We start from the raw sequence: 22,915 nt of genomic DNA on the forward strand, positions 1-22,915 counted from the left end.
TTGTGGAGAGGGGGGGGGGTGAAGTGTAAGACAGCAGCAGCAGCTGCCCCGCTGGCTTGAGCCTTGGCTGGAAACCTCCGCCCCAGGTGCAAAAGCAGCCGGTCGTCCTCTCCATCGCCATCACTCTAGGGTGGGAGGGTGGTCCTTTGGACTCTCTAGAAAGAGGGGTGGGCAGAGGAGGGCTCTGGTGCGAGGCCCTCAATGTGTGGGGCACCGCCCACTGCTACAACAAGGAAACGATGCCTTATGTTATGAGGAACGGCTTAGGGAGCTGGGCAATAGGAGTATAACATCTAGATCTAGGGAAGTAATAGTACCACTGTATTCTGCTCTGGTCAGACCTCACCTGGAGTACTGTGTCCAGTTCTGGGCACCACAGTTCAAGAAGGATACTGACAAGCTGGAACGTGTCCAGAAGAGGGCTACCAAAATGGTCAAAGGCCTGGAAAGGATGCCTTATGAGGAACGGCTTAGGGAGCTGGGTATGTTTAGCCTGGAGAAGAGAAGGTTAAGGGGTGATATGATAGCCATGTTCAAATATATAAAAGGATGCCTTCCATAGTTCTAGTTACAGGTAGGTAGCCGTGTTGGTCTGAGTCGAAGCAAAATAAAAAAATTCCTTCAGTAGCACCTTAAAGACCAACTAAGTTTATATTTTGGTATGAGCTTTCGTGTGCATGCACACTTCTTCACAGATGTATCTGAAGAACAGATGTATCTGAAGCACAGGTGTATCTGAAGAAGTGTGCATGCACACGAAAGCTCATACCAAAATATAAACTTAGTTGGTCTTTAAGGTGCTACTGAAGGAATTTTTATATAAAAGGATGTCATACAGAGGAGGGAGAAAGGTTGTTTTTTGCTGCTCCAGATAAGCGGACACGGAGCAATGGATTCAAGCTACAAGAAAGAAGATTCCACCTAAACATAAGGAAGAACTTCCTGACAGTAAGAGCTGTTCGGCAGTGGAATTTGCTACCAAGGAGTGTGGTGGAGTCTCCTTCTTTGGAGGTCTTTAAGCAGAAGCTTGACAGGCATATGTCAAGAATGCTTTGGTGGTGTTTCCTGCTTGGCAGGGGGTTGGACTGGATGGCCCTTGTGGTCTCCTCAAGCTCTATGATTCTATTCTACCATTCTAAGGTCCTGTTAAGGAAACATTCCAGGGCGAGAGGCTACTCCACAGCCCAGCTGCAAGTCCCCCGTGAGTCCATGCGGTCAGTTAAAGAAGGAAGTTCCAGCCAAGTAATTTGGAGCAGAACAGCGGTCAGTTGACCACAATCTTTATTGTTGCACAACAGGAGGAGTCAGAACCCCGAGCATGGGGCGACATCCTCTTTTAAAACTTCCCTCTTTCCCCCAGAATATACACTTCGAGCAGCATCACTGAGCTATCATCGCTACATCACTGGCATGTCACAAACGGGGCAGGGTATACAAGGGTTCGAATCCCCACGATGGGGTGAGCTCCCGTTGCTTGGTCCCAGCTCCTGCCCACCTAGCAGTTCGAAAGCACGTCAAAGTGCAAGTAGATAAATTGGTATCGCTGCGACGGGAAGGTAAACGGTGTTTCCGTGTGCTGCTCTGGTTCGCCACAAGCGGCTTAGTCCTGCTGGCCACATGACCGGGAAGCTGTTCGCCGGCTCCCTTGGCCAGTAAAGCAAGATGAGCGCCGCAACCCCAGAGTCGTCCGCGACTGGACCTAACGGTCAGTGGTCCCTTTACGTTTATGTCTTCCCTCGATCTGGACACTGGACATCTCTTCTTTCCTTTCGGCCGCTTTGCTTTTTTGTACTGCTTTCGAGGGAACCAAAGTGAGAAGTGGCACAGAGGGTGGCAAAGGATGGGCTTCTTCCAGGGAATTTTGCACTCGCCTGTGTTCTCAGTCTGCAAGACAGCTCAGAATGGCGCTGCAACCTCCCCCCCTGCTGGTCCAGCGCAGCAGCACAGCCTTGGTTGGCTGCACATTGAGAGAGCATCTAATTGCTTCACCTGAACCAGCTCAGGGCTGGCGCAAGTTGTGTGCACCTGGACACGACAACATCGACAGGAATCCACAACTCACGTGTCAGTGCTGAAGTGAGTGCAGCAAGAATCGCATGACTCTAGGAGTGCCTTGCCCTTGTGCAACTTCCAAAAAGATTTGTATTTGTTTATTACGGTTGATTTATTGTATTTCTATTCCACCTTTCCTCCAGGGAGTTTGAGGTGGCCAACACAACTTTCCTCCTCCCCAGTTTATCTCTCAATAATAATAATAATAATAATAATAATATTTATACCCCGCCCATCTGGCCGGGTTCCCCCAGCCACTCTGGGCGGCTTCCAACAAAACATTAAAATACAGAAATCAAACATTAAAAGCTTCCCTAAACAGGGCTGCCTTGAGATGCCTTCTAAAGGTCTGGTAATTGTTGTTCTCTTTGACCTCTGGTGGGAGAGCATTCCACATGGTGGGTGCCACTACCGAGAAGGCCCTCTGCCTGGTTCCCTGTAACTTGGCTTCTCGTAGCAAGGGAACCGCCAGAAGGCCCTCGGCGCTGGAGCTCAGTGTCCGGGCAGAACGATGGGGGTGGAGACGCTCCTTCAGGTATACCGGACCGAGGCCGTTTAGGGCTTTCAAGGTCAACACCAACACTTTGAATTGTGCTCGGAAACGTACTGGGAGCCAATGTAGGTCTTTCAGGACCGGTGTTATGTGGTCTCGGCGGCTGCTCCCAGTCACCAGTGAGGTAGTCGAAACAAAACAAAACAAAAAATTCTTCCAGTAGCACCTCAGAGACCAACTGTTTGCCATTGGTATGAGCTTTCGTGTGCATGCAGAGGCCGTCCCACCCATTGAGCTTCATGGCTGAGTGGGGATCCGAACCCAGATCTCCCATAGCCCCACACACTAACCACTAGGCCACACTGCCTCCCACGGAGTTTCTCTTTCATTGCACCCACCTGATTTGTTTCCTTTAATAAGGAAGACCGCACCTTGGCGAAGGCCAGTAGAAGCTTAGTGGAAAATGGATTTGCTTTATTAAATATGTTTCATTCATAGGGTAGGATTGCCTTCCCACCATCACAAGAACAGATCAGGCCAGTGGCTCATCTAGTCCAACATCCTGTTCTCACAGTGGCCAACCAGATGCTCATTATGGGAAACCAGCAAGCAGGATCCAAGCCCAAGAGCGACAGTTGTGTCCAGCAATGAGTATTCAGAAGCGTTGCTGCCTCTAATGGTGGAGCCAGAATACAGCCATCCTGGCTAGTTGCCATCAACAGTCTGTCATGAAAATTCTATTAAAAAATTCCTTCAGTAGCACCTTAAAGACCAACTAAGTTTTTATTTTGGTATGAGCTTTCGTGTGCATGCTACTGAAGGTGCTACTGAAGGAATTTTTTAATTTTCTTTCGACTCAGACCAACACGGCTACCTACCTGTAATGAAAATACTACTCAATGTTGATCTAGAGCAGATTCCAACATATAGTTAGCAGAGCAAAAACTTAAACACGTTGCAGGATCCCCCCAAAATAGACCAGAGGCAATGAGTATTTCATCCAGCAGAACTTTACTCCAGCTGAAAGCAAATGAGCGTAATGGTCACAAATCCAATACATTCAGGATTGGCACAGTCCATAAGAAATCCAGTTGCAGCAGACTTAACTTAAACTTGCAATAATTTATAACAAGTCTGAACCTTAACACTAAGCATACTGTGTACAGAACACCACACCAGAAGGAGAAGAGAGAGAGAGAACGTGAAACCCAGGCGCCTTCTGGCCTCCCTATTATAGTCTGCATGACCCTGGCAAAAGAGATAGCAGGACCGGTTTAAGGCAGCTGTACTCATCTTCTTGGAAGGAATAACCCAAACATCAGGAACCTTCTGCTTGTTTCTTTCACACAGAGAAGCTTCCAGAACCCTCTTGAATTAATTAGAATAGGAAAGATCTCTACACATTAGTCTGCACTAAGAAATGCAAACTGACTCCTGTGGCAGGGAGTTCCACAGTTTCAACTCTGCACTGCATGAAGATATCCTTTTGTTTGTTCTTTCTGATAGTCTGATCTCCCCCCCCCAAGTCATGCCACTTTATCTGTCAAGTGATATTATATCCTGTCTTGAGTTCATTCCCACTTCCCCACCCCACCCCACCCCACACAACCCTGACGCCTTACTGCTTGATTACTTCTCTAGCAGTGGTTCCCCGATTGCTTCACTTGGGGCTTATCATGAGATTGCCTCACATAGGGCTTAAAAACTTCCAGCAAAGGAGAGTCCACTACCTCCCGAGGAAGTCCGTTCCCTCGGAAAGTTCTTAATGTTTAATCGAATCTCCTTTCTTGTAACTGGAATCAATCGCTTCAGGTGCTCACCACCAGAGCAGGAGAAAACAAGCTTGCTCCATCTTCCATGTGACAGCCCTTGAGATGTTTGAAGACGGCTCTCCTCTCTCCTCTCAGTCTCCTCTTTTCCAGGCTAAACATACCCAAATCCTTCAACCGTTCCTCATCAGGCTTACTTTCCAGACCCTTGATCCTCTGGGTTGCCCTCCTCTGCACACCTTCCAGCTTGCCAATATCCTTCTTAAATTGTGGTGACACAGTATTCCAGGTGTGGTCTGACCAGGACAGAATAGAGTGGGACTAGGACCCAGGTGGCGCTGTGAGTCTAGGGCTTGCTGATCAGAAGGTCGGTGGTTCGAATCCCTGCAACGGGGTGAGCTCCCATTGTTTGGTCCCAGCTCCTGCCCACCTAGCAGTTCGAAAGCACACAAAGTGCAAGTAGATAAATAGGGACTGCTTCGGCGGGAAGGTAAACGGCGTTTCCGTGCGCTGCTCTGGTTTGCCAGAAACAGCTTTATCATGCTGGCCATATGACCCGGAAGCTGTCTGCGGACAAACGCCAGCTCCCTCGGCCTATAGAGCGAGATGAGCGCTGCAACCTCAGAGTCGGACATGACTGGACCTGATGGTCAGGGGCGCCTTTACCTTTATTACTTCCCTTGATCTAGACACTATACTTCTGTTGATGCAGCCTAGAATAGTGCTAGCTTTTTTTTGCTGCTGCATCACACTGTTGACTGATGTTCGGCTTGTGGTCCACCAAGACCCCTAGATCCTTTTCACATGGTGCCCCCCTTCCTATATTTGTGCATCTGGTTCTTCCTGCCTAAGTGCAGAACCTGACATTTGCCCCTATGGAAATTCATTTTGTTAGTTTGGGGACAAGCTATGGATGAAGAGCGGTATACAAATTTAATAATAATATCCTTCTACTAGCACCTTAGAGACCAACTAAGTTTGTCATAGGTATGAGCTTTCGTGTGCATGCACACTTCTTCAGAAGAACACGAAAAGCTCATCTGAAGAAGTGTGCATGCACACGAAAGCTCATACCTAGGACAAACTTAGTTGGTCTCTAAGGTGCTACTGGAAGGAATTTTTTTATTTTGTTTCGACTGCATCAGACCAACACGGCTACCTACCTGTAACTAATAATAATAATAATAATAATAATAATAATAATATCTTTAATCCCAATTCTGTCTTCTGTGGCATTAACTACCTCTGGGGGCATCACATGGGGCGAAAAACCCGGCTATCTACACCCCCACCCATAGCTACAGAACTGCCCACTGGTCAAACAAGCGCTAACCCGACCCCCAACCCCTGTCCGCCTGTTTCATTGCTTGGCGCTCAAAGCATCACTCAGACCAAACAACACACTCTCCCATTGTCTTCAGAGTCAGACGGATAATAATAATAGTAGTAGTAGTAGTAATAACAATAATAATTTATTATTTATACCCCACCCATCTGGCTGGGTTTTGCCAGCCACATTCGGCGGCTCCCAAGAGAATAATAATAATAATAATAATAATAATAATAATAATAATAATAATAATAATAAAGCGATAAAACATCAAACATTAAAAACTTCCCTAAACAGGGCTGCCTTCAGATGTCTTCTAAAAGTCAGGTGGCAACCAAAGCTTACAATTCTAAAGAAAAGCACACATTGCTAAATTTAAAATACATCAGGAGATAAACAAAGTCCATTATTAACTAAAAGCACTCATCCTGCGATAACGTTAACGGGACACACAGCCCGCCTGCCCCGCGGGACCCGACTAAAAATATTCATTTAAAGCGAGGTGTTTTTTTTTGCCGCGTTAATAGAATAGCAGGATGAGACACACCGTTTGCATCCTGCAAATATAGCAATTGCAAAAAAAAACCACACACACCAAAGTTTGCAAATGTGTGCGGGTGGGGGGGAGTTTGGAGGAGCGAGCCCCCTCCCTTTTTGCACGGTGATTGACACGAAGGGGGCGGTCCCCAGATTTGGGAGCTCCCACCCCCGCCCTCCCTCCCCCAGCCCCCCGTCAGCTGACTGGCTGCGGTCATGTGACTTGCCTAGGAGGAAACGCGCCCGGGTTGTGGCTGAGCGGAGCAGCTGCTTTTGTGCAAAGCGGATCCGGGGGGGGCGTTTTATTTCATTTTAGTTCTGGGCGTTTGAGGAACCAGGCTCGGCTGCGGAGCGAGGATGGCCTGGACCAAATACCAGCTCTTCCTGGCCGGGCTGATGCTGGTCACCGGCTCCATCAACACCCTCTCGGCCAAGTAAGTCCGGGTCCCCCTCCCTCCCTCCCTCCCCACTGCCTTCTCCTCCTCGCGGGTTGATCCAGGTGACCTTTGGGGGTCCCTTCCAAGCCGGGAATACTGGGGCGAGGGCTCCAAACGGCAGGTGGGCGGGATTCGGGGGAAGGGGCCAGTGCACCTGCTTACCATGTAGAAGGAAGGCCCCAGGTTCAAAAATCCAGGTAGAGCTGGGAGAGATTTCCTGCCTGGAATCCTGGCGAGCCGCTGCTGCCAGTCAGAGTAGGCAATACTGAGCTTGATGAGAGCGCGGAGCAATAGTCCGGCTTCCTGAGGAGCCGCTTGGTTTCAGCCGAAGGAGAAAACGTTGTTTTGATAAAATGGAGACTTTTGCAGAGACGGCGTTGCAGAGTAGTTCCCCTAACCTTGGGGTGTCAAGTGCTGTTGGACTCCGACTCCCATCATGCCTGACCCCTGGCTAGGATGGCTGGGGTGGGGGGGAGTTGAAGACCAGCAATAGGAACCCAATGAGAGCCTGCTGAATCAGGCCATTGGCCCCCCTAGTCCAGAATCCTGTTCTCACAGAGGCCCATTATAGGAAATTGCTAGCAGGATTCGAACCCAAGAGCCCCTCCTGCGGTTTCCAGCGACTGGTGTTCAGAAGCGTTGCTGCCTCCGACTGTGGAGGGCAGAGCAGGGCAATCCTGGCTAGGAGCCACCGATTGCTGCCCTCTCTCCTCCTCCATGAATTTGCCCGATCCCCTTTGAAAGCCACCCAAGCTGGTGCTTTGTTTGGAAAGGACTCCATTGTCTGCTTCTCATGGTTGACTTAACTGCTAAGAACATAAGGAGAGCCTGATGCATCGTTGCGATGGCGCACCTAGTCACAGAACCACAAAATTGTAGAGTTGGAAGGGACCCCCAAGGATCATGCAGTCCAGCCCCCTGCAGTGCAGAAAAGCTTCCCCCAATGTGGGGCTTGAACCCACGACCCTGAGATTAAGAGTCTTGTGCCCTGCCAACCGAGCTATCCCAGCATCCAGATCTCACAATGGCCAGCCTTTTTACCAGTTGCAGAAACCCTCCAGGAACGGAGAGTTGCTCTCGGGCTCGAATCCTGCTCGCCGGTTTCCCACAGGCCACTTGGCTTGATCCAGCAGCCTCTTCTGGTTCTCAAAGTGGCCAATCAGATGTCCCAAAGGGAAGCCCGCAAGTAGGATTCGAACACAAGAGCAACTCTCCTCTCCTGGGTTTCCCAGCAACTGGGATTCAGAAGCATCGCTGCCTCTGAGCACGGAGGCAGGGCAGAGCCATCCTAGCCAATAGCCCTCTCCTCCGTGAATTTGCCCAGTCCACTTTTGAAGCCATCCAAGTTGGTGGTCCTCGCTGCCTCCTGTGGCAGGGAGTTCCACAGTTTAACTGCGCACTGCTGTATGAAGTCTAAAGGCAGTCATCTCAGCAACAGCGGCACGTCCTTGTCTTTTAGCTAAGCCAGCAGAATGTGGACCTGCCCTGACAGTGCATCTTTTGCTCGCTTACTCAGCTCCAGATTTTGCAAGAAGCAGCCCCCAGAAACACAAAAAGCTTACTCATTGCTTTGGTCTGGAGGGAGGGGCAAAAAACCCAGAAGGCCACAGGTTTCAAAACCCCTGCGGCCGTACGAACGCCGTCTCCGTGTTCACAAGCACTAGGGGTGAAGAGGCAAAGTCCAGAGACCAGGGGGGGGGCAGGAGGAATGAAGCCCCACCCTCCCAGTGCCGGATTTATGTATAAGCTAAACAAGCTATAGCCTAGGACCCCACTCTCTTGCGGGGACCCCAAAAAATTTAAAGAAAAAAAAAACCTTGGATCTACATTTCCAAAATATAAGATAAAAAACAAATAAAATAAAACCTACATAGAGCAAGAGTGTTTTGTGTTGTGTAGGCTCCTATGATGTAAGTCATGGGCCCCGCCTGCTAGCCTGTTCCCTAAAATATCACTGGTTTGCTCATTTCTATAAATAAGGTGCCTACATTCTGCAAGGACTGGTTATTTTGTTAGGTGCAAATGGCTTTAGATACTACAATTCCCATAATCCCTGACCACTGGTCCTATTAGCTAGGGATTGTGGGAGTTGTAGTCCCAAAACATCTGGAGGGCCGAGTTTCCCTATGCCTGTATTAAAGGGTAAAGGTAAAGGGGCCCCTGACCATCAGGTCCAGTCGTGTCCGACTCTGGGGTTGCGACGCTCATCTCGCTCTATAGGCCGAGGGAGCCGGCGTTTGTCCACAGACAGCTTCCGGGTCATGTGGCCAGCATGACAAAGCTGCTTCTGGCGAACCAGAGCAGCGCACGGAAACGCCATTTACCTTCCCGCCGAAGCGGTACCTATTTATCTACTTGCACTTTGATGTGCTTTCAAACTGCTAGGTGGGTAGGAGCTGGGACCGAGCAACAGGAGCTCACCCCGTTGCAGGGATTCGAACCGCCGACCTTCTGATCAGCAAGCCCTAGACTCTGTGGTTTAACCCACAGCGCCACCTGGGTCCATAAATTACCATATAGCATATATTCCACACACAAAACAGCGACAATTTGTTGTTGACAAAGGACAGCTGGACATTCCCCATTCCGTTCAGTAGCTCAGGGCCTCATCAAACCTGTACCCCTCCCCGAAACCAGCCTTCAGCAAGCTAGGTACCCCCCAGTTGTTTTGGACGGCAATGGCTTTAGAGAGGTAGAACACAGAATCATCTAGCCCACCCCCTTGCAATGCAGGAATCTCGAATTCAGCATCCGTGAGCCGTGTTCTTATGGCTGAGGAACTGCTGTGAGCTTTCCCTGAGAGATGTCTCGAGCGGCCTTGCTACGCGGAGCATCTCCTTGCTCTTCATTTCTGGCAGAGATGAATGGCAGGCCGGACATCCGATCTGCGGCAGACTCTGCACTCTTTGTTATATCCAGGTCTCTGGTTCCAGGAACCTGGCAGGCGCCTGGCGTGACGTCAGCGGACAGACACCGCAGCCCTGCCTTTGCTCCTCGGCTGGGGGGGGGGGCAAGTCCAGGCATGGGACGAGGAGCCGGCACAGAAACCATTCCTTTCCAGCACACAGGAAGCTGCTTCGTACTGAGTCGGACCATTGGTCCAGCTAGCTCAATTCTGCCTGCACTGACTGGCAGTGGTTCTCCAGGTTTCTCGGGCAGATGCTTCTCCCAGCCCTATTTGGAAATGGCAGGATTTGAACCGGAGACCTTTGGGATGCAAAGCAGCTGCTCTAACACCAAACCATCTTAGGCAAAGGCAAAGCAATGGCCTATGCGGCCTTCGGCTAGGGATTCTTTAGTTGTGATCTCTGCTTTGCAGGGGGTTGGACTAGATGACCCCTGGTACCCTGCTGCTGTTACGAACCAGCCTTCCCTAACCTGGTGCCCTCCAGTTGTTTTGGACTTGTCTGCTCAGTTTCCTTTCGGAAACTCTCCAGTGTATTCTGTTTTGGACAGACCTGGTATACCGCATGATACTCTAAGAACAAACTGACCTAAAACAAATAATAATTCAAAAGGCAGCATTTAAAAATATGCATTCTAAAATATTATAGCAAGGATTACGAGGTTTTCATGGTACTGAAATACGTGTGAGACCCCGGATTCCACCTTTGGGGGAGGGCCTCGGCCCAGTATACCTGAAGGAGCGTCTCCACCCCCATTGTTCAGCCCGGACACTGAGGTCCAGCTCCGAGGGCCTTCTGGCGGTTCCCTGCCTGCAAGAAGCGAACCTGCCAGGGAACCAGGCAGAGGACCTTCTCGGTGGTGGCACCCACCCTGTGGAACACCCTCTCACCAGATGTCAAGGAAATAAACAACTGTCTGACTTTTAGAAGACATCTGAAGGTTTGGGGAAGTCTTTAATGTTTGATGTTTTATCTTGTTTTAATATTCTGTTGGGAGCCGCCCAGAGAAACCCAGCCAGGTGGGCGGGGTATAAATAGTACATGATGATGATGATGATGATGATGATGATGATGATGATGATGATGGAAGCCCAGGGAGGTGCATGTGGGGGGTTCTAACCAATGCCCCTCTTTTTCAGGTGGGCGGACAGGCTGAGCGCACGAGGATGCAACGCCACGAGCGAAGAGCACACCTTCCAACATCCCTTCCTCCAGGTACTGCCGGATGGATGCTGCCTGCTTCCATGTGACGTAGAGGCTTCCATCCTCCTTTGATTCTGTATCTGCCCATTTTGGCCCTTGGGTACTGCTCCCTTCAGATCTCATATAACCCCCATTTTGAATCAGCTGCGCTAGTGCTCGACAGACCCTCTCGGGTGCCGAGATCAGCGGAGGGGACCCTCTTGGTCATGGGTAGGCAAACTAAGGCCCGGGGGCCGGATGCAGCCCAGTCGCCTTCTAAATCCGCCCACGGACGTTCCGGGAATCAGTGTGTTTTAACATGAGAAGAATGTGTGCTTTTATTTAAAAATGCATCTCTGGGTTGTTGTTGTTGTTGTTTAGTCGTGTCCGACTCTTCGTGACCCCATGGACCATAGCACGCCAGGCACTCCTGTCTTGCACTGCCTCCCGCAGTTTGGTCAAACTCATGTTCGTAGCTTCGAGAACACTGTCCAACCATCTCATCCTCCGTCGTCCCCTTCTCCTTCTACCCTCAGTCTTTCCCAGCATCAAGGTCTTTTCCAGGGAGTCTTCTCTTCTCATGAGGTGGCCAAAGTATTGGAGCCTCAGCTTCAGGATCTGTCCTTCCAGGGAGCACTCAGGGCTGATTTCCTTAAGAATGGATAGGTTTGATCTTCTAGCAGTCCATGGGACTCTCAAGAGTCTCCTCCAGCACCATAATTCAAAAGCATCAATTCTTCGGCGATCAGCCTTCTTTATGGTCCAGCTCTCACTTCCATACATCACTACTGGGAAAACCATAGCCTTACCTATACGGACCTTTGTAGGCAAGGTGATGTCTCTGCTTTTTAAGATGCTGTCTAGGTTTGTCATTGCTTTTCTCCCAAGAAGCAGGCGTCTTTTAATTTCGTGACTGCTGTCACCATCTGCAGTGATCAAGGAGCCCAAGAAAGTAAAATCTCTCACTGCCTCCATTTCTTCCCCTTCTATTTGCCTAGAGAAGGAACTGGCAAGCCACTCCAGTATCCCTGCCAAGAAAACTCCATGGACAAAGACAACAGGCATCTCTGGGTTATTTGTGGGCAAAGGAATTCATTCATTTTTTTTCTCTCCAAAATATAGTCCATCCCCCCCACAAGGTCTGAGGAGGGACAGTGGGCCAGCCCCGTACCAAAAAAGTTTGCTGACCGCTGTCCCAGAAGCACAGAGCTGCAGAGTTGGAAGCAACCCCCTGCAAGGCAGGAATCATGTTGCTGATCTGCTACTGGTCATGATCCAGGAAGCTCACAGACCCCCCCTCTCTTTCCTCCTAGGCCGTGGGCATGTTCCTGGGGGAATTCTCCTGCCTGGCTGTCTTCTACCTCCTGCTCTGCGCTGACCGGAGGAGGCCAGAGCCCACCATGGACCCCCCTCAGTCCTACAACCCGCTCCTTTTCCTGGCTCCAGCCCTGTGCGACATGACAGGGACTAGCCTCATGTATGTGGGTAAGTGTTGCCTGGCGGTTGCTTTCTCCTCTGCGAAAACGGGGGGGGGGGGGGGAGAGAGAGAGAGAGTCCTGCTGGGAATCTCTCTTTCTCACAAACTCATATTTTTCGAGGAAAGAAGGAGCAGAAATGCTTGCAATACGTCTCTTAATATTTGGAGTATTTACTGCGATTTCATAGGCCTGGACTGGGTAAGGAAGTGTAAAAACCAGTCTGTGCTGACACTGTTCTTTCCTTGCTAAGCAAACACAAGATCTGCAGATCTTTAAAGTTAAAAGAGGGCCCAGTAAAGATGCGGGGTCTTTTGGAGGTGGGTGGAGGGACACACAGAGATGTTGCTGCAGCAATTTAAAAACTAGGGGTCAGCACAGTTTTCCCAGTAGTTTTAGAGTGGGTTTTTTACTCAGGATAGGTCTTCTGTCTCTTCCCCACTGCATGCTCCCAGGGCCCCCTTTCTATTCCCCTCCCCCCTCATCCTTTTATATATTTATATCTATTTTTTTTATAAAAGGATGAGAGGGGAGGGGAAATTTCAGATTCATTTACGGTGGTACCTTGGTTCTCAAACTTAATCCGTTCCAGAAGTCTGTTCCTAAACCAAGGTGCGCTTTCCCATAGAAAGCAATGCAAAACGGATTAATCCGTTCCAGACTTAAAAACAACCCCAGACCAACACAGCTACCTACCTGTCCCCAAAACAGCAATTTATCATGAATTTTACTATCTAACGAGACCATGGATCCATAAAATGAAAGCAAGAAACAGTGTACTGCGGTCACACAATAATAATAATAATAATAATAATAATAATAATAATAATAATAATAATTTATTTATTTATTTATTTATTTATTTATTTATTTATTTATACCCCACCCATCTGGCTGGGTTTCCCCAGCCACTCTGGGCGGCTTCCAACAGAAGTATTAAAATACAATAATTTATTAAACATTAAAAATGCATCTTGGTCAGCACCAACATTTTGAATTGTGCCTGGAAACGTACTGGGAGCCAATGTAGGTCTTTCAAGACCGGTGTTATGTGGTCTTGGCGGCTGCTCCCAGTCACCAGTCTAGCTGCCGCAGTCTGGATTAATTGTAGTTTCCGGGTCACCTTCAAAGGTAGCCCCACGTAGAGCGCATTGCAGTAGTCCAAGCGAGAGATAACCAGAGCATGCACCACTCTGGCGAGACAGTCCGCGGGCAGATAGGGTCTCAGCCTGCGTACCAGATGGAGCTGATAGACAGCTGCCCTGGACACAGAATTGACCTGCACCTCCATGGACAGCTGTGAGTCTAAAATGACTCCCAGGCTGCGCACCTGGTCCTTCAGGGGCACAGTTACCCCATTCAGGACCAGGGAGTCTTCCACACCTGCCCGCCTCCTGTCCTCCAAAAACAGTACTTCTGTCTTGTCAGGATTCAACCTCAATCTGTTAGCTGCCTCCAAAACAATCCAGAGCAAACTCTTCCTGTGTGTGTGTGTGTGATACTAAATATCCCTCCTTGAATTATTCCCTCCACCGCCCCGCTTCTTCCCCCCCCCCTTCCAGCTCTGAACATGACCAGCGCGTCCAGCTTCCAGATGCTGCGAGGGGCCGTGATCATCTTCACCGGCCTGCTCTCAGTGGCCTTCCTCGGGCAGAAGCTGGTGCTCAGCCAGTGGCTGGGCATCCTGGTCACCATCGTAGGGCTGGTGGTGGTCGGCTTGGCAGACCTGATGAACAGCGGGGACCACGAGCACAAGCTCAGCGAGGTCATCACAGGTACGGCAGGGTGGGGAGAGCCCAAAGGGAGGTTGCCGACACCAGGAGGACGACTCTGCTGGCCTCCCAGAGCGCTCCTTGCTTCTCTCTCCTGCTCCTAATTCTGTTGTTCTCAAATTGGTGGGTACCACCCTTACCTTGCAAGTCCCGGACTGCAGAATCCGGGACCGGCAGCCGTGTGACACCGGAAGTTGCGTCGATGTAACTTCCGGTGTCGCTTTGCCCTTCTATGGGCACCAAATATGGCCGCCGCCGACACCGGAAGTCGCGTCTATGCACTTCCGGACATGCGTAGATGCAACTTTTGAAGCCGGCGGCGGCCATTTTTGGTGCCCATAGAAGGGCAAATCAGAAAGAAAAAAATGGCCACTGGCAGGAGAAAATAACCGAGAAAAACGGGAGATGAAGTGATACGGGGGACCACCAGGAAAAGGTAAGTAAAAACGGGGGGTTTCCCGGGGAAAACGGGGTACTTGGCAGCTATGGTACCACCTGGTGGTGGGGGTTGCTAAGAAGCAGGGCGTGCTAAGAAGCAGGGGAGTAAAGGCCCATCAGACTTTGAAAAGCTGCTTTCACTGGACCAAGTTCACTTTCCTGAATTAATTAAACATTATTATTATTATTATTATTATTATTATTATTATTATTATTATTTGTATACCACCCTTCATCCGTAGATCTCGGGGTGGTTTCCAACTTAAAATTACAATATAAGAAAACACAAAATACATCATAAAAATACTAACAAAAACAAGTCAATAATTTAAAAGATCATTGGGTGCCAGTCAGCCAAAGGCCTGGTTGAAGAGGAATGCTTTTGCCTGGCGCCTAAAGGGGCGTAACGAAAGGGCCAGCCGGACCTCCTTGAAATCCAATAGTTTCAATTGGATTTTGAATACATCGTAGAATCATAGAGTCGGGAAGGGTCCTGAGGGTCATCTAGTCCAGCCCCCTGCAATGCAGCAATCTCAGCTGAAGCATCCCTGACAGATGGCCGTCCAACCTCTGCTTAAAAACCTCCAAGGAAGGAGAGAGAAATGTGCAGTTCCTTGCTACCATTTCGCATTTTCTCACACCGTTCTCTTCCTTAGTGGGTCGTGCAAACTGCTGCCCTGAATGGTGCTCTTTTGTAGGGTAGGGGGCACAAGGGGTGGGTTCAGAGACCAAGAGGATCAAGGGTCTGGAAACCAAGCCTTGTTAAGAATGGTTGAAGGAGCTGGGGATGTTCAGCCTGGGAAAGAGGAGGCTGTGAGGAGATCGGAGAGCCATCGTCAGATATCTCTGTTTTCCCCCAACTGGTGGTCCCCGTAGCCCACCCAGGGGGTCCATGGCACTAGTCACATAACAATAACTACCCTAGATTTATCAACATTTTCAAAAGCAGGAGATCCATGGCTTGGCTTTTGAAAAGTGGGGGGGTCTTCCGTGCTTAGCTAATTGGGAACCACTGAAATAGCTAAAGGGCTGCTACGTGGAAGAAGGAGCGAGCTTGGTTTTCGCCTCCTCCGCAGGGTAGGACCCGAACCAATGGCTTCAAATTATAGGAAAGGAGATTCTGGCTAAACGACGTTTAGAACTTTCCGGCTGCAAAAGCCGTTCGAGAGACTTCCTCAAAAACGGGTGGGCTTTTCTTCTTCACAGGAAGTTTTTTTGGATGACCACATGTTGGGGGGGGGCTGCAATTCCTGCATTGCGGGGGGTTGGACTAGATGACCCTTGGGTTCCCTCCCAACTCCACAAAATTCTGAGATTCTATTTTTTTAAAAAAAATATTTTTATTGAACATTTTATAACATAAAAACATCAAGCACATAATAAAAAACAAAAAATACCAAAAAATACAAAAATACAAAAATACATCGATACACACAAAACAAAACATAAACATATCATCTTTAATCAACTTTTTTTTAAATTATTGTCTATTTAGCTTCCCCAGTTCCCCACTATCTGATTTTCTTTTTAGATACATCTTTAGCAGTTTCTATTTCATCACTTTTACTTTCATTCATAATAATCCCTTTAATTCTTCTTGATCTCATCTTAATATTTATGTATCAATTTTTCTACGTTATAAATTCCTCTTTTCTCCCTATTGCCTTAACTTCTGTATTTCCCTAGATGTTCAAACTTTCTACTTTCAAAAATAATTCCCTAGATATATTTTAAATTTTCTCCAATCCTCCTCTACTCTTTCACTTGCTTGATCTCGGAGTCTTCCTGTCAGTTCTGCCAATTCCAACCAGTAGGAGAACATAAATTCTGAGATTCTATATGTAGTGCAGTCTCCAGACTACAGCCAAATTGAAAGCTCTTCCGTGTGCCCCACCCCTTCCAATATTCAGCAGAGGGGGAGGGGGGTGCCAGACCCTGTCAGGACTGCCCAGACTCCCCTTTTCTCTCCCGCAGGGGACCTTCTGATCATCATGGCTCAAGTGATTGTCGCCATCCAAATGGTGCTGGAACAGAAATTTGTCTACAAGCACAACGTTCACCCCTTGCAGGCTGTGGGCACGGAAGGTGAGCAAGCAAGCAGGCACCGGGGAAGCAGATTGGGGGCTGGTCTTTTATTTCTCTCCCTTCTTGGACTTCCGTGGCCAAAACACCTTCAAAAGAAACCTGTCGGGAACCGAATCCAAGGAGGCAAAGAACTCGTAGAGTGTTTCCAATACGCCCCTACCCCCAGCACCAGAAGACCCTCCCTCCCCTTGGCAGTGCCCTGAGCCAGTGTGCCCCAATTGAGGCTGGGTGGGGAGGGGGGAAATTGGAGCCCACCCCCACAGCTGGTACTGCTGCCGATTCCTTGTTTTGGGGGGCCAAGGGACAGCCACCACCTCAACTGGCCAAGCCTTAAGGAGCCTGGTGGAGACCTCTCTGTGGGTCACTCCTGTCCTGTTCTCCAAATTCATTTCCCCCACGGCAGTCCTTTTCCTCATTTGAAAGGCTGTATAGAATATGAATCGGCCCAAGGCCGGGTTGAAGAGGAATGGTTTTGCCTGGCGCCTAAAGGTGTATAACAGGGGTGGCCAACTCCCAAGAGACTGCGATCTACTTTCAAAATTAAAAACTGGCAGTGATCTACCCCCGTTTTTAAGGGGTTCAGCTCAAAGTTGTTGAGCTATTTTTGGGGAGGAGGAAAACCCCGTACAGTGGACCCTTGGTTTATGAACACAATTGGTTCCGGAAGTCTGTTCATAAACTGAAGCGTTCATAAACTGAAGCGAACCTTCCCATTGACAGTAATGGAAGTGGATTAATCTGTTCCAGGCGGTCCGCGGAGTACTTAAACTGAAGCGTTCATAAACTGAAGCGAACTTTCCCATTGAAAGTAATGGAAAGTAGATTAATCCATTCCAGACGGGTCCACGGAGTACTCAACCATGAAGTGTACTTAACCCAAAGCATGGGTGTAATTGGTTCCGGAAGTCTGTTCATAAACTGAAGTTTTCATAAACTGAAGCGAACTTTCCCATTGAAAGTAATGGAAAGTGAATTAATCCGTTCCAGATGGGTCCACGGCGTTTGTAAACCGAAAATTCGTAAACCGAGGTGTTCATAAACCGAGGTTCCACTGTATTTTTAGGGGGAGTCTAAGCTTTTTTGGCCAGGCAAGTTGCATTTGGGGAGAGGGGTTAAAGGCAGGGGGGAAAGGGTGAAATAGCTAAGGATTTTAACAGCAGCCCTGAGAAAGTCTTTCCTTCCAGAGATCAAACAACAAGGGAGGGCAGGGCGAGGGAGCAGGGCAGGAGTCAGTTTTAGCGACGCTAAGGGAAGGGAGCCAGCGATCCACCGCAATCTACCAAAACCTCGAGGGGATCTACCAGTAAATCCCAATCGACCTGTTGGACATCCCTGGTGTATAATGAAGGCACCAGGCGAACCTCCCCTGGGGAAAGCGTTCCACAAATGGGGAGCCACTGCAGAAAAGGCCCCGCTCTCGTGCTGCCACCCTCTGGAATTCTTGCGGAGGAGGCCCATGAAGCAGGGCTTCAGAAGGTGATCACAGGGTCCAGGTCAGTTCATATGGGGAGAGGCAGTCCTTGAGGTATTGTGATCCTGAGCCGTTTAAGGCTTTATAGGTCAAGACCAGCACTTTGAATTGGGCCCAGAAACTAATTGGCAGCCAGTGCAGTCGGACCAGGATTGGCGTTGTAGGGCTCAAACCGTCTTGCCCCAGGGAGCAACCTGCAAATTCTGCACCCGCTGACCAGATGCCCATTATGGGAAACCTGCAAGCAGGATCCGAGCACAGGAGCAACTCTCCCCTCCTGCAGTTTCCAGTTTCAGAAGCATTTCTGCCGCCCAGCTGTGGAGGCAGAGCAGAGCCACTTAAATTAATTAAACTACAGTGGTGCCTCGCTAGACGAATTTAATTCGTTCCATGGGTCTTTTCATATAGCGGAAAATTCGCCTAGCGAATCCCATAGGAATGCATTGAATTTTTTTTTTTTGCCCACAGGAACGCATTAATTGAATTTCAGTGCATTCCTATGGGAAACCGTGATTTGCTAGACGAATTTTTCGTAAAACGAATTTGTCTAGCGAGGCAACCTCCGCTAGAAAAAACCTTTCGTTAAGCGGAAATTTCATTAAGCAGGGCATTCGTTAAGCGAGGCACCACTGTATGTTAAATTCAATTAAAATGGTTAGGATTCCAGAATAGTGAAATGGTTAATTCTGGCCCCCTAAATAAGACCCATCTCCACTTCCATGAATTTCCCCCCGCCCTCTTTTGAAAGCCACCCGAGTCGGGGGCCCTCACTGCCTCCTGTGGGAGCCGGCTGGCCAGGGTTGCTGAGCCTCTAGGGCTTGCCGACTGGAAGGTCGGCGGTTCAAATCTGCCTGACGGTGGTGAGCTCCTATTGCTCTGCCCCAGCTCCTGCCAACCTAGCAGTTTGAAAGCATACCAGTGCAAGTAGATAAATAGGTACTGTTGCGGCGGAAAGGAAAACAGTGTTTCTGTGCACTCTGGTTTAGTCCTGCTTGGCCACATGACCCGGAAAGCTTTCTGCAGACAAACACCAGCTCCCTTGGCCTGAAGTGAGACGAGCACCGCACCCCATAGTCGTCGTCCCAAGCAAATAGAGGCTGCCCTAGAGAAGGGCTGTCCAACAGGTAGATCGCGATCTACTGGTTGATTGCACAGTAGCCCTGGTTGATCCTGGTCGATCTTTGGACCCCCAGCTAAAAACAAAACAAAAACGCTCAACAACAATGGGTAGATCACTGCCAGTGGGTTTTTTTTAGTGGGAGTAGATCGCAGTCCCTCGGAAGCTGGACATTCCTGCTCTAGAGGATCCCAGCCTGGAGCGGGTGTCTTGCCAGAAGCAAGGTGATTCTTTTAAAAGGAGATTCAGAAGTAATACAAAACACAAGTGAGTGAGAAGATTACAAGATTTTATTTTAAACAGCAAGGAATATATACATACCAAGCGAGCACCTCGATCTGCCGCTTGGAAGCCCTCAAGAAGCGGCGAAGTGACTCCCCCAGGTAGCCTCAGTTTGCACGGCCCTGCGGCCGATCAGTCCGTGCACGAGCTTCTCCAAAAAACTCTGCCCACAACCATCCGATTTATAGATAGCTAGCCTGTGTGGCTTGCCCAACTGGCTACGTGCAAATCATTCATTACAGTGGTACCTTGGTTCTCAAACATAATCTGTTCCGGAATTCTGTTCCAAAACCAAAGCCTTCCAAAACCAAGGCACGCTTTCCCATAGAAAGTAATGCAAAATGGATTAATCTGTTCCAGACTTTTAAAAACAACCCCCAAAACAGCAATTTAACATGAATTTTACTATCTAACGAGACCATTGATCCATAAAATGAAAGAAATAAACAATGGACTGCAGTCACACAACCAATCAATCAGTAGCTAAACTGGGATCCACCCAGTCACAAAAACAAAACAGACGCAAAATAAATAGCAAAAACAGACAGACCTCAGCGTAACACTCAAAACGGAGCACGTTCAGCTTCCGAAAAAAGTTCAGAAACCAGAACACTTACTTCTGGGTTTGCAGTGTTTGGGTTCCAAGGCATTTGAGAACCAAGGTACCACTGTTCCAGCTACATGCAGATTATTCATGAGCCACCCCCCCCCAATGCCTCACTTTCTCAAAACAAATGTCCAACATCAAAGGTCTCCAGAACTATCACTTCCTCCTAATTAACTGATTAGGACATTACAGGCTGTTCTCATGCCATCAAAGAACTTAACAAGAGACAGGGAGGGGGAAGGGACAGAGGCAAGAAGGGTTCCGTGTTAGATCACCAACTCCTCGAAATACCATTTATCTTCCGGGTAGATTGCTCATACAGTGCGAGGGTCGATGTTTCAGTCTACGTAGATCCATCGTTCGGTTAGTTGACGGAAAGCCTTGGCCCTTGGGTGGCCCCCGTCCCCCTTTCTGAGCCCCTCTTTCTCCTCCCCGCCCAGGGCTTTTTGGCTTCCTCATCCTCTCCCTCCTGCTGGTCCCCATGTACTACATCCCAGCGGGCAGTTTCGGGAGCGGTCCGCGCCGCGTCCTGGAGGACGCCCTGGACGCCTTCTGCCAGATCGGCCGGGCTCCGCTCATCGCCCTAGCGCTGCTGGGCAACATCAGCAGCATCGCCTTCTTCAACTTTGCCGGCATCAGCGTCACCAAGGAGATCAGCGCCACCACCAGGATGGTGCTGGACAGCCTGCGCACCGTGGTCATCTGGGCCGTCAGCCTGGCTGTGGGCTGGGAGGTCTTCCATGGCCTGCAGATCCTCGGCTTCCTCATCCTCCTGCTGGGGGCCGCCATCTACAACGGCCTCCACCAGCCCCTCCTGGCACGGCTGCCCTGGCGGAGGGCGGCCGCGGCGGATGCCGATGCGGATAGAGAGGGCCTCTTGGCGGCGGACGGAGCCTCCATCAACGGGGACAGTTGATCGCCAAGCAGAGCCCTTGGCCGGACCTCTGCTGGGTGGGCTGGCCAGCTTCTCGGGCTGGAGCACGAGACTGGTTTGGGGGGTCTGCGTTGCGCACTTTCGCCACAAAATGTCAGGACGTTGCTCTGCCACCCGGCTCCTTTGCTCGTTGCAGGAAGAGCAGCCGCCAAGGAGATGCCCTCTGCTTTTGGGGGACCACATCTCTCATCGTCCCTGGCCTTGACGGGAGCTGGAGCCCCCAACATGAGCTCAACACCTCCTGCTTTAAGCAATTGGTTGAGGGTTTTCTGTTGCTGCTTGCTAGGAGAAACACACTGCCTTCAGAAATCGGCACGCGAGACATCTCTGGGCAGCTTGACTCCCAGACTGAATTTGGCTTGCTTTGTGGGGACCCCCAACGCCACCTTCCGGGACTTGGTCCTTTCCCCCCGCTTCCTTCACCCAAAGGTGAGAAGGAAGGCCATTGCAACGAGGTTTCCCAGTGAACAACCCTTTCCTGGAAGGAGTTCCCTCTTTTCGCCCCTTCTGCTAAACAAAATATTTCTACGGTATTTGCTCTGATCCCCACCCCAAAGGAGGGAGTGCTACAGGTGCCCAGTGCCTGCCTCCTTTAGGAGTCCAGAACTCTCCTCCACAATCCATTATTTCCCAGGCTTTCCTCTGATGCAGCAACAAAGTCTAACGTCCCCCCAGGCTGGCATCCTCCAGGTGTTTCAAACAGCAGCACCATTTGGGCTGTGGCAGGCGGAAGTTGCCGTCCCAAACATCTCGAAAGGGCTGATGAAGTCTGCTCTAACTTGGCAGTTTGATGTTTTTCCCCACTGGGTCTGTTCCCCCTGGCAAAAACCTCTCCCTAAGGGGAGAGCAAATGGGCATCTTTCTCTTCGGCCTCCCCTGTTTATATCACACTTGGGCTTCTGAAGGAGGTGACGCCGCAGATCGGGCCCCTTGAGGCTAGAGGTGGAGTTAGTGGCATGTGAATCACTTAACAACCCTCACACCAATGGCACTGGGTGGCACTGAGAGTCCCTCGCCCTGTGGCACAGCGGGTATCCAGGCCTTGCCTATCAGATCAGCTTCGGTGAAGGCCCCCGGGCTGCCGAAATTACTGGGGAAACCCATTGATAGGGGCTCCTTCCCCGACGGATCACAAAGTTGCGATTGGGGGCTGTGGGAAAGGGAACACCCCAGGCCTGCCCACACATACGATGCTGCTGCTGCCTTGTCCACTTTTGGGGGGGGGTGCAAGTCTGTCTCTGCTTCTTCCTAAGGCTGGAACTGAGTGATGGGGGTCGAAGGAATCATCGATGCTCCCATAGCATACTCGGAGGAGGCAGCACCAGATTATTCCCCCTCGTTCCGAGCATTTTGGAGAGGGCCCAGAGAGCTGACTCCTCAACCCTCTCCTGAACTGGCCCTTCTGTTCGGAGCCTGCGAAATGTTTTCTCCCCCCAGCTATTGCGAGTCCTCTTAATTTCCCCCTGCTAGCCAGGTGAATGAAGGCGAGAGCTGAAGTCTTGCCCAGTTGTAGGGGCCTTAAGAGGGCTCTCTGGTGCCATTTTGGGGTCCGGTCGTATGGAGGGCACCCCCCTCTCTTGCACCCAAGCCATGAACACAGCTGGTCTAAGCTGTGCAGCCAGGACGAGCATCCGCCGCCGCCTCCACAAACTTCTCAGGTGCTGAGCAGACCCACATTGGTGCCTAGGGGTGGGATGAGAGGATGAGAGGGAGGGTGGGCTTGTCTTTGCCTTGGGAATATGAACAAGAATGCATTTATTCACCAATAAAAACTTTCTCAGTAGTGATGTATGGAAGTGAGAGCTGGACCATAAAGAAGGCTGATCGCCGAAGAATTGATGCTTTTGAATTATGGTGCTGGAGGAGACTCTTGAGAGTCCCATGGACTGCAAGAAGATCAAACCTATCCATTCTTAAGGAAATCAGCCCTGAGTGCTCCCTGGAAGGACAGATCGTGAAGCTGAGGCTCCAATACTTTGGCCACCTCATGAGAAGAGAAGAATCCTTGGAAAAGACCCTGATGTTGGG

General features: G+C 49.9%; 1 protein-coding gene across 1 annotated transcript; it reads left to right on the forward strand.

The window, feature by feature from the left end:
• Window positions 1–6,409: 6,409 nt before the first annotated feature.
• SLC35F6 (solute carrier family 35 member F6) lies at window positions 6,410–22,661 on the forward strand. Its single transcript, XM_060273205.1, has 6 exons — window positions 6,410–6,615; window positions 10,664–10,739; window positions 12,020–12,191; window positions 13,744–13,956; window positions 16,366–16,476; window positions 20,394–22,661. Exons 1-6 carry the CDS (start codon window positions 6,539–6,541, stop codon window positions 20,867–20,869), a joined length of 1,125 nt encoding a protein of 374 aa, XP_060129188.1. The 5' UTR covers window positions 6,410–6,538; the 3' UTR covers window positions 20,870–22,661.
• The last annotated feature ends 254 nt before the right edge of the window (window positions 22,662–22,915 follow it).

The sequence above is a fragment of the Zootoca vivipara genome, chromosome 3 (assembly GCF_963506605.1).
Source record: "Zootoca vivipara chromosome 3, rZooViv1.1, whole genome shotgun sequence".
Taxonomy (NCBI): Eukaryota; Metazoa; Chordata; class Lepidosauria; order Squamata; family Lacertidae; genus Zootoca; species Zootoca vivipara.

Excerpts from the sequence above, each read along its gene's own strand:
- SLC35F6 (XM_060273205.1), top strand. The coding sequence starts at position 6,539 with ATGGCCTGGACCAAATACCAGCTCTTCCTGGCCGGGCTGATGCTGGTC. Across the intron at positions 12,192-13,743 it reads GACTAGCCTCATGTATGTGG|CTCTGAACATGACCAGCGCG; the intron begins GTAAGTGTTGCC and ends CCCCCCTTCCAG. Across the intron at positions 16,477-20,393 it reads GCAGGCTGTGGGCACGGAAG|GGCTTTTTGGCTTCCTCATC; the intron begins GTGAGCAAGCAA and ends CTCCCCGCCCAG.